The sequence below is a fragment of the Rattus norvegicus genome, chromosome 19 (assembly GCF_036323735.1).
Source record: "Rattus norvegicus strain BN/NHsdMcwi chromosome 19, GRCr8, whole genome shotgun sequence".
Taxonomy (NCBI): Eukaryota; Metazoa; Chordata; class Mammalia; order Rodentia; family Muridae; genus Rattus; species Rattus norvegicus.
Genome location: NC_086037.1, coordinates 13,775,501 through 13,787,969, shown reverse-complemented (window position 1 = coordinate 13,787,969; position 12,469 = coordinate 13,775,501). Strand labels below are relative to the sequence as shown.

General features: G+C 40.5%; 1 protein-coding gene across 15 annotated transcripts in view; it reads right to left on the bottom strand.

Annotated features, from left to right (window-relative positions):
* Window positions 1–12,469, bottom strand: part of LOC134483112 (IQ domain-containing protein M-like) — a 220,896-nt gene that overhangs the window by 128,552 nt on the left and 79,875 nt on the right. For all 15 annotated transcript variants that reach the window (XR_010060048.1, XM_063278342.1, XM_063278351.1 and 12 more), the window contains one exon: window positions 11,592–11,671. Coding sequence is in view for 14 of the 15 variants with exons in the window: in XM_063278342.1 (XP_063134412.1) it covers window positions 11,592–11,671 (80 nt within the window). In the remaining variant the exon portion in view is untranslated. The remainder of the gene's footprint in view (window positions 1–11,591; window positions 11,672–12,469) is intronic.

Below are 12,469 nucleotides of genomic sequence, written 5' to 3'. Positions count from 1 at the left end.
GAAAACAGGAAAACAGGTCTACAGCACTCCTGACACTCAGGCCAATAGGACAGTCTAGCCACTGTCAGAAATAGCAGAACAAAGTAACACTAGAGATAATCTGATGGCCAGAGGCAAGCACAGAAACCAAGACTACATGGCATCATTGGAGCCCAGTTCTCCCACCAAAGCAAACAGGAAATATCCAAACACACCAGGAAAGCAAGATCTAGATTTAAAATCATATTTGATCATGATGCTGGAGGACTTCAAGAAAGACATGAAGAACTCCCTTAGAGAAACACAGGAAAACATAAATAAACAAGTAGAAGCCTACAGAGAGGAATCACAAAAATCCCTGAAAGAATTCCAGGAAAACACAATCAAACAGTTGAAGGAATTAAAAATGGAAATAGAAGCAATCAAGAAAGAACACATGGAAACAACCCTGGATATTGAAAACCAAGAGAAGAGACAAGGAGTCGTAGATACAAGCATCACCAACAGAATACAAGAGATGGAAGAGAGAATCTCAGGAGCAGAAGATTCCATAGAAATCATTGACTCAACTGTCAAAGATAATGTAAAGCGGGAAAGCTACTGGTCCAAAACATACAGGAAATCCAGGACTCAATGAGAAGATCAAACATAAGGATAATAGGTATAGAAGAGAGTGAAGACTCCCAGCTCAAAGGACCAGTAAATATCTTCAACAAAATCATAGAAGAAAACTTCCCTAACCTAAAGAAAGAGATACCCATAAGCATACAAGAAGCATACAGAACTCCAAATAGATTGGACCAGAAAAGAAACTCCTCCCATCACATAATAGTCAAAACACCAAATGCACAAAATAAAGGAAGAATATTAAAAACAGTAAGGGAAAAAGGTCAAGGAACATATAAAGGCAGACCTATCAGAATCACACAAGACTTTTCGCCAGAAACTATGAAAGCCAGAAGATCCTGGACAGATGTCATGCAGACCCTAAGAGACACAAATGCCAGCCCAGGTTACTGTATCCTGCAAAACTCTCAATTAACATAGATGGAGAAATCAAGATGATCCATGACAAAACCAAATTGACACAATACCTTTCTACAAACCCAGCACAACAAAGGATAATAAATGGTAAAGCCCAACATAAGGAGGCAAGCTACCCCCTAGAAGAAGCAAGAAACTAATCATCTTGGCAACAAAACAAAGAGAAGAAAAGCACACAAACATAACCTCACATCCAAATACGAATATAACGGGAAGCAATAATCACTATTCCTAAAATCTCTCAACATCAACGGCCCCAACTCCCCAATAAAAACATATTAACAAAATGGATACGCAACGAGGACCCTGCATTCTGCTGCCTACAGGAAACACACCTCAGAGACAAAGACAGACACTGCCTCAGAGTGAAAGGCTGGAAAACAACTTTCCAAGCAAATGGTAGGAAGAAGCAAGCTGGAGTAGCCATTCTAATATCAAATAAAATCAATTTTCAACTAAAAGTCATCAAAAAGGTTAAGGAAGGACACTTCATATTCACCAAAGGAAAAATCCACCAAGATGAACTCTCAATCCTAAATATCTATGCCCCAAATACAAGGGCACCTACATACGTAAAAGAAACCTTACTAAAGCTCAAAACACACATTGTACCTCACACAATAATAGTAGGAGATTTCAACACCCCACTCTCATCAATGGACAGATCATGGAAACAGAAATTAAACAGAGACGTAGACAGACTAAGAGAAGTCATGAACCAAATGGACTTAACAGATATTTATAGAACATTCTATCCTAAAACAAGAGGATGTATATTCTTCTCAGCTCCTCATGGTACTTTCTCCAAAATTGACAATATAATTGGTCAAAAAACGGGCTTCAACAGGTACAGGAAGTAGAAATAATCCCATGCGTGCTATCAGACCACCACGGCCTAAAACTGGTCTTCAATAACAATAAGGGAAGAATGCCCACATATACGTGGAAATTGAACAGTGCTCTGCTCAATGATAACTTGGTCAAGGAAGAAATAAAGAAAGAAATTAAAGACTTTTTAGAATTTAATGAAAATGAAGGTACAACATACCCAAACTTATGGGACACAATGAAAGCTGTGCTAAGAGGAAAACTCATAGCGCTGAGTGCCTGCAGAAAGAAACAGGAAAGAGCATATGTCAGCAGCTTGACACCACAACTAACAGCTCTAGAACAAAAAGAAGCAAATACACCCAAGAGGAGTAGAAGGCAGGAAATAATCAAACTCAGAGCTGAAATCAACCAAGTAGAAACAAAAAGGACCATAGAAAGAATCAACAGAACCAAAAGTTGGTTCTTTGAGAAAATCAACAAGATAGATAAACCCTTAGCCAGACTATCGAGAGGACATAGAGAGTGTGTCTAAATTAACAAAATCAGAAATGAAAAGGGAGACATAACTACAGATTCAGAGGAAATTAAAAAAAATCATCAGATCTTACTATAAAAGCCTATATTCAACAAAACTTGAAAATCTGCAGGAAATGGACAATTTCCTAGACAGATACCAGGTACCGAAGTTAAATCAGGAACAGATAAACCAGTTAAACAACCCCATAACTCCTAAGGAAATAGAACCAGTCATTAAAGTTATCCCAAAAAAAAGGGCCCAGGTCCAGACGGGTTTAGTGCGGAATTCTATCATACCTAGAAGACGTCATACCAATACTATCCAAACTATTCCACAAAATTGAAACAGATGGAGCACTACCGAATTCCTTCTATGAAGCCACAATTACTCTTATACCTAAACCACACAAAGACCCAACAAAGAAAGAGAACTTCAGACCAATTTCCCTTATGAATATCGACGCAAAAATACTCAATAAAATTCTGGCAAATCGACTCCAAGAGCACATCAAAACAATCATCCACCATGATCAAGTAGACTTCATCCCAGGCATGCAGGGATGGTTTAATATACGGAAAAACATCAATGTGATCCATTATATAAACAAACTGAAAGAACAAAACCACATGATCATTTCATTAGATGCTGAAAAAGCATTTGACAAAATTCAACACCCCTTCATGATAAAAGTTCTGGAAAGAATAGGAATTCAGGGCCCATACCTGAACATAGTAAAAGTCATATACAGCAAACCAGTTGCTAACATTAAACTAAATGGAGAGAAACTTGAAGCAATCCCACTAAAATCAGGGACTAGACAAGGCTGCCCACTCTCTCCCTACTTATTCAATATAGTTCTTGAAGTTCTAGCCAGAACAATCAGACAACAAAAGGAGGTCAAGGGGATACAGATCGGAAAAGAAGAAGTCAAAATATCACTATTTGCAGATGATATGATAGTATATTTAAGTGATCCCAAAAGTTCCACCAGAGAACTACTAAAGCTGATAAACAACTTCAGCAAAGTGGCTGGGTATAAAATTAACTCAAATAAATCAGTTGCCTTCCTCTATACAAAAGAGAAACAAGCCGAGAAAGAAATTAGGGAAACGACACCCTTCATAATAGACCCAAATAATATAAAGTACCTCGGTGTGACTTTAACCAAGCAAGTAAAAGATCTGTACAATAAGAACTTCAAGACACTAAGGAAAGAAATTGAAGAAGACCTCAGAAGATGGAAAGATCTCCGATGCTCATGGATTGGCAGGATTAATATAGTAAAAATGGCCATTTTACCAAAAGCAATCTACAGATTTAATGCAATCCCCATCAAAATAGCAATCCAATTCTTCAAAGAGTTAGACAGAACAATTTGCAAATTCATCTGGAATAACAAAAAACCCAGGATAGCTAAAGCTATCCTCAACAATAAGAGGACTTCAGGGGGAATCACTATCCCTGAACTCAAGCAGTATTACAGAGCAATAGTGATAAAAACTGCATGGTATTGGTACAGAGACAGACAGATAGACCAATGGAATAGAATTGAAGACCCAGAAATGAACCCACAACCTATGGTCACTAGATTTTTGACAAAGGAGCCAAAACCATCCAATGGAAAAAAGATAGCATTTTCAGCAAATGGTGCTGGTTCAACTGGAGGTCAACATGTAGAAGAATGCAGATCGATCCATGCTTATCACCCTGTACAAAGCTTAAGTCCAAGTGGATCAAGGACCTCCACATCAAACCAGACACACTCAAACTAATAGAAGAAAAACTAGGGAAGCATCTGGAACACATACTCACTGGAAATAATTTCCTGAACAAAACACCAATGGCTTATGCTCTAAGATCAAGAATCGACAAATGGGATCTCATAAAACTGCAAAGCTTCTGTAAGGCAAAGGACACTGTGGTTAGGACAAAACGGCAACCAACAGCATGAGAAAAGATCTTTACCAATCCTACAACAGATAGAGGCCTTATATCCAAAATATACAAAGAACTCAAGAAGTTAGACCGCAGGGAAACAAATAACCCTATTAAAAAATGGGGTTCAGAGCTAAACAAAGAATTCACAGCTGAGGAATGCCGAATGGCTGAGAAACACCTAAAGAAATGTTCAACATCTTTAGTCATAAGGGAAATGCAAATCAAAACAACCCTGAGATTTCACCTCACACCAGTGAGAATGGCTAAGATCAAAAACTCAGGTGACAGCAGAAGCTGGCGAGGATGTGGAGAAAGAGGAACACTCCTCCATTGTTGGTGGGATTGCAGACTGGTACAACCATTCTGGAAATCAGTGTGGAGGTTCCTCAGAAAATTGGACATTGAACTGCCTGAGGATCCAGCTATACCTCTCTTGGGCATATACCCAAAAGATGCCTCAACATATAAAAGAGACACGTGCTCCACTATGTTCATCGCAGCCTTATTTATAATAGCCAGAAAATGGAAAGAACCCAGATGCCCTTCAACAGAGGAATGGATACAGAAAATGTGGTACATCTACACAATGGAATATTACTCAGCTATCAAAAACAAGGAGTTTATGAAATTCGTAGGCAAATGGTTGGAACTGGAAAATATCATCCTGAGTGAGGTAACCCAATCACAGAAAAACACACATGGTATGCACTCATTGATAAGTGGCTATTAGCCCAAATGCTTGAATTACCCTAGATGCTTAGAACACATGAAACTCAAGATGGATGATCAAAATGTGAATGCTTCACTCCTTCTTTAAATGAGGAAAAAGAATACCCTTGGCAGGGAAGGGAGAGGCAAAGATTAAAACAGAGACTGAAGGAACACCCATTCAGAGCCTGCCCCACATGTGGCCCATACATATACAGCCACCCAATTAGATAAGATGGATGAAGCAAAGAAGTGCAGGCCGACAGGAGCCGGATGTAGATCGCTCCTGAGAGACACAGCCAGAATACAGCAAATACAGAGGCGAATGCCAGCAGCAAACCACTGAACTGAGAATAGGTCCCCTATTGAAGGAATCAGAGAAAGAACTGGAAGAGCTTGAAGGGGCTCGAGACCAGAAAGTACAACAATGCCAAGCAACAAGAGCTTCCAGGGACTAAGCCACTACCTAAAGACTATACATGGACTGACCCTGGACTCTGACCCCATAGGTAGCAATGAATATCCTAGTAAGAGCACCAGTGGAAGGGGAAGCCCTGGGTCCTGCTAAGACTGAACCCCCAGTGAACTAGTCTATGGGGGGAGGGCGGCAATGGGGGGAGGGTTGGGAGGGGAACACCCATAAGGAAGGGGAGGGGGGAGGGGGATGTTTGCCCGGAAACCGGGAAAGGGAATAACACTCGAAATGTATATAAGAAATACTCAAGTTAATAAAAAAAAAAAAAAGATCTGTACAATAAGAACTTCAAGCCTCTGAAGAAACAAATTGAAGAAGACCTCAGAAGATGGAAAGATCTCCCATGTTCATGGATTGGCAGGATTAATATAGCAAAAATGGCCATTTTACCAAAAGCGATCTACAGATTCAATGCAATCCCCATCAAAATACCAATCCAATTCTTCAAAGAGTTAGACAGAACAATTTGCAAATTCATCTGGAATAACAAAAAACCCAGGATAGCTAAAACTATCCTCAACAATAAAAGGACTTCAGGGGGAATCACCTCTCTGAACTCAAGCAGTATTACAGAGCAATAGTGATAAAAACTGCATGGTATTGGTACAGAGACAGACAGATAGACCAATGGAATAGAATTGAAGACCCAGAAATGAACCCACACACCTATGGGCACTTGATTTTTGACAAAGGAGCCAAAACCATCCAAAGGAAAAGATAGCATTTTCAGCAAATGGTGCTGGTTCAACTGGAGGTCAACATGTAGAAGAATGCAGATTGACCCATGGTTATCACCCTGTATAAAGCTTAAGTCCAAGTGGATCAAGGACCTCCACATCAAACCAGATGCACTCAAACTAGTAGAAGAAAAAGTGGGGAAGCATCTGGAACACATGGGCACTGGAAAAATTTTCCTGAACAAAACACCAATGGCTTATGCTCTAAGATCAAGAATCGACAAATGGGATCTCATAAAACTGCAAAGCTTCTGTAAGGCAAAGGACACTGTGGTTAGGACAAAACGACAACCAACAGATTGGGAAAAGATCTTTAACAATCCTACAACAGATAGAGGCCTTATATCCAAAATATACAAAGAACTCAAGAAGTTAGACCACAGGGAGACAAATAACCCTATTAAAAAATGGGGTTCAGAGATAAACAAAGAATTCACAGCTGAGGAATGCCGAATGGCTGAGAAACACCTAAAGAAATGTTCAACATCTTTAGTCATAAGGGAAATGCAAATCAAAACAACCCTGAGATTTCACCTCACACCAGTGAGAATGGCTAAGATCAAAAACTCAGGTGACAGCAGATGCTGGCGAGGATGCTGAGAAAGAGAAACACTCCTCCATTGTTGGTGGGATTGCAAACTGGTACAACCATTCTGGAAATCAGTCTGGAGTATCCTCAGAAAATTGGACATTGAACTGCCTGAGGATCCAGCTATACCTCTCTTGGGCATATACCCAAAAGATGCCCCAACATATAAAAAAGACACGTGCTCCACTATGTTCATTGCAGCCTTACTTATAATAGCCAGAAGCTGGAAAGAACCCAGGTGCCCTTCAACAGAGGAATGGATACAGAAAATGTGGTACATCTACACAATGGAATATTACTCAGCTATCAAAAACAATGACTTCATGTAATTCGTAGGCAAATGGTTGGAACTGGAAAATATCATCCTGAGTGAGCTAACCCAATCACAGAAAGACATACATGGTATGCACTCATTGATAAGTGGCTATTAGCCCAAATGCTTGAATTACCCTCGATACCTAGAACAAATGAAACTCAAGACGGATGATCAAAACGTGAATTCTTCACTCTTTCTTTAAAAGGGGAACAAGAATACCCTTGACAGGGAAGAGAGAGGCAAAGATTAAAACAGAGACTGAAGGAACACCCATTCAGAGCCTGCCCCACATGTGGCCCATACATATACAGCCACCCAATTAGACAAGATGGATGAAGCAAAGAAGTGCAGACCGACAGGAGCCGGATGTAGATCGCTCCTGAGAGACACAGCCAGAATACAGCAAATACAGAGGCGAATACCAGCAGCAAACCACTGAAATAAGAATAGAACCCCCGTTGAAGGAATCAGAGAAAGAACTGGAAGAGCTTGAAGGGGCTGGAGACCCCATATGTACAACAATGCCAAGCAACCAGAGCTTCCAGGGACTAAGCCACTACCTAAAGACTATACATGGACTGACCCTGGACTCTGACCTCATAGGTAGCAATGAATATCCTAGTAAGAGCACCAGTGGAAGGGGAAGCCCTGGGTCCTGCTAAGACTGAACCCCCAGAGAACTAGACTGGTGGGGGGAGGGCGGCAATGGGGGGAGGGTTTGGAGGGGAACACCCATAAGGAAGGGGAGGGGGGAGGGTGATGTTCGCCCGGATACCGGGAAAGGGAATAACACTCGAAATGTATATAAGAAATACTCAAGTTAATAAAAAAATAAAAAAAGGAAATAATCACTTAAAAAAAATAAAAAAGACACGTGCTCCACTACGTTCATAGCAGCTTTATTTATAATAGCCAGAAGCTGGAAAGAACCCAGATGCCCTTCAGCAGAGGAATGGATACAGAAAATGTGGTACATCTACACAATGGAATATTACTCAGCTCTCAAAAACAATGCCTTTATGAAATTCATAGGCAAATGGTTGGAACTGGAAAATATCATCCTGAGTGAGGTAACCCAATCACAGAAAAACACACATGGTATGCACTCATTGATAAGTGGCTATTAGCCCAAATGCTTGAATTACCCTAGATGCACAGAACACATGAAACTCAAGAGGGATGACCAAAATGTGAATGCTTCACTCCTTTTTTTTTTATTAACTTGAGTATTCCTTATATACACTTCGAGTGTTATTCCCTTTCCCTATTTCCGGGCAAACATCCCCCTAATCCCTCCCCCTCCCCTTCTTTATGGGTGTTCTCCTCCCCATCCTCCCCCCGTTGCCGCCCTCCCCCCAACAATCTAGTTCACTGGGGGTTCAGTCTTAGCAGGACCCAGGGCTTCCCCTTCCACTGGTGCTCTTACTAGGATATTCATTGCTACCTATGAGGTCAGAGTCCAGGGTCAGTCCATGTATAGTCTTTAGGTAGTGGCTTAGTCCCTGGAAGCTCTGGTTGCTTGGCATTGTTGTTCATATGGGGTCTCGAGACCCACTTCAAGCTCTTCCAGTTCTTTCTCTGATTCCTTCAACAGGGATCCCGTTCTCAGTTCAGCGGTTTGCTGTTGGCATTCGCCCATGTATTTGCTGTATTCTGGGTGTGTCTCTCAGGAGCGATCTACATCCGGCTCCTGTCGGCCTGCACTTCTTTGCTTCATCCATCTTGTCTAATTGGATGGCTGTATATGTATGGGCCACATGTGGGGCAGGCTCTGAATGGGTGTTCCTTCTGTGTCTGTTTTAATCTTTGCCTCTCTATTCCCTTCCAAGGGTATTCTTGTTCCCCTTTTAAAGAAGGAGTGAAGCATTCACATTTTGATCATCCGTCTTGAGTTTCATGTGTTCTAAGCATCTAGGGTAATTCAAGCATTTGGGCTAATAGCCACTTATCAATGAGTGCATACCATGTGTGTTTTTCTGTGATTGGGTTACCTCACTCAGGATGATATTTTCCAGTTCCAACCATTTGCCTACGAATTTCATGAAGTCATTGTTTTTGATAGCTGATTAATATTCCATTGTGTAGATGTACCACATTTTCTGTATCCATTCCTCTGTTGAAGGGCATCTGGTAAGTAAAAGATTTGTACAATAAGAACTTCTAGACTCTGAAGAAAGAAATTGAAGAAGACCTCAGAAGATGGAAAGATCTCCCATGCTCATGGATTGGCAGGATTAATATAGTAAAAATGCCCGTTTTACCAAAAGCGATCTACAGATTCAATGCATTCCCCATCAAAATACCAATCCAATTCTTCAAAGAGTTAGAACAATTTGCAAAATCATCTGGAATAACAAAAAACCCAGGATAGCTAAAACTATCCTCAACAATAAAAGGACTTCAGGGGGAATCACTATCCCTGAACTCAAGCAGTATTACAGAGCAATAGTGATAAAAACTGCATGGTATTGGTACAGAGACAGACAGATAGACCAATGGAATAGAATTGAAGACCCAGAAATGAACCCACACACCTATGGGCACTTGATTTTTGACAAAGGAGCCAAAACCATCCAAAGGAAAAAAGATAGCATTTTCAGCAAATGGTGCTGGTTCAACTGGAGGGCAACATGTAGAATGCAGATCGATCCATGCTTATCACCCTGTACAAAGCTTAAGTCCAACTGGATCAAGGACCTCCACATCAAAGCAGATACACTGAAACTAATAGAAGAAAAACTAGGGAAGCATCTGGAACACATGGGCACTGGAAAAAATTTCCTGAACAAAACACCAATGGCTTATGCTCTAAGATCAAGAATCGACAAATGGGATCTCATAAAACTGCAAAGCTTCTGTAAGGCAAAGGACACTGTGGTTAGGACAAAACAGCAACCAACAGTTTGGGAAAAGATCTTTACCAATCCTACAACAGATAGAGGCCTTATATCCAAAATATACAAAGAACCCAAGAAGTTAGACCGCAGGGAGACAAATAACCCTATTAAAAAATGGGGTTCAGAGCTAAACAAAGAATTCACAGCTGAGGAATGCCGAATGGCTGAGAAACACCTAAAGAAATGTTCAACATCTTTAGTCATAAGGGAAATGCAAATCAAAACAACCCTGAGATTTCACCTCACACCAGTGAGAATGGCTAAGATCAAAAACTCAGGTGACAGCAAATGCTGGTGAGGATGTGGAGAAAGAGGAACACTCCTCCATTGTTGGTGGGATTGCAAACTGGTACAACCATTCTGGAAATCAGTCTGGAGGTTCCTCAGAAAATTGGACATTGAACTGCCTGAGGATCCAGCTATACCTTTCTTGGGCATATATCCAAAAGATGCCCCAACATATAAAAAAGACACATGCTCCACTATGTTCATTGCAGCCTTATTTATAATAGCCAGAAGCTGGAAAGAACCCAGATGTGCTTCACTCCTTCTTTAAAAGGGGAACAAGAAAACCCTTGGCAGGGAATAGGGAGGCAAAGTTTAGAACAGAGGCAGAAGGAACACCCATTCAGAGCCTGCCCCACATGTGGCCCACACATATACAGCCACCCAATTAGATAAGATAGATGAAGCAAAGAAGTGCAGACCTACAGGAACCGGATGTAGATCTCTCCTGAGAAACACACCCAGAATACAGCAAATACATGGGCGAATGCCAACAGCAAACCACTGAACTGAGAACGGGATCCCTGTTGAAGGAATCAGAGAAAGAACTGGAAGAGCTTGAAGGGGCTCGAGACCCCATATGTACAACAATGCCAAGCAACCAGAGCTTCCAGGGACTAAGCCACTACCCACAGACTATACATGGACTGACCCTGGACTCCAACCTCATAGGTAGCAATGAATAGCCTAGTAAGGGCACCAGTGGAAGGGGAAGCCCTGGGTCCTGCCAAGACTGAACTCCCAGTGAACGTGATTGTTGGGGAGAGGGCGGTAATGGGGGGAGGATGGGGAGGGGAACACCAATATAGAAGGGGAGGGGAGGGGTTAGGGGGATGTTGGCCTGGAAACCAGGAAAGGGAATAACAACTGAAATGTAAATAAGAAATACTCAAGTTAATAAAGATAACAAAAAAATAAATAAATAATGATGGAGGAAAAAAATAAAATAAAGTGTAGTGGATAGCTTGTTTTTAAGACATTTTATATACTTCAAAAATAATAACTTGAAAGAATTATTGCTGAAAACTCCTTTTCATGCCTATGAATTTATCTTCATAATTTCCTACAGCATTCTATATTCACACCTTAAAGACCCAACTTCTCAGGTTTAAAGTAACAAAAAGTAGTTCTCACTAGATCTCCCCCAAATCTCTTTTATCTTTTGGCATGGTTTTTTAGATGACATCATAAACAAGTGACTTTGCTCAATACCATCTCTTTGGTTTATATAATGAAAATCACTACTGCTCCCAGCATTTGTCCAGGGAAACTCACCAAGTTCCTTCAGAAGTCCCAAATGGGAGGTCGCATTATGCAAAGACAAGCCAATCTGGGAATGGAAGGGTTCCGACATCCTGTTTTCAAAACATAATTATTATAACTTGAGTCATTCAGTGCCCCCTGTTAGGTAGTGCAAGCCCCCCATACCTCAAATTACAGGATTAAATGCTAATCTCATGTACTCCTGACAAAAGGACTAGAGCTGTGGCACCCTCAGTGTCCTACACAGTAAGCGTTATTAAAAGAATAATCTTAACCTTCTAAGTGTGGTAAACATCAGGAACATCTGTCTGAGCAAACCTCACCTAACGGAAGTCAGGAAAATAATCACCATGTCTATTTTTTATTGTTTCATAAGAGATTTTTAAATCGTGCTTTCCTAATGTCTCTTGTAAAGATTAAAACAGGTCTGTCTGTAGGATCTAAAGCCAAGGACCATGTAGACAATTTAGAGAATATAAATAACCAAAAGAAAAGGAACATCTCCTCTAATGCCATCATCTAATATTTTGCTAACTTATAATTTCTCATAGACTAGGTATCATTTAAGCCTTCTGTATGTCCTATCTGATTTAATTTGCCCAATAACCAATTACTACTATTAATTTACAAATTTTATACATGAAGGAACTAGAATGCCTAGGGGTTATTAGGTCAGATTATCACAACTAGAAATAGGTGGAGCCTCGATTTGAGGTCAGGCAGTGGGCTTAAGGAATTATAACACACTATCTATTCTAGCTTCATTTGACATGATAAGCTAGAGAGTATATTCCATACAGTGTTTATGTGTATAAAGTTGTTTTCTAGTAGTTTTTACACTGGATATTCTTATGGATATCTTCATTAGCACACATAGATGCTTGCTGTTC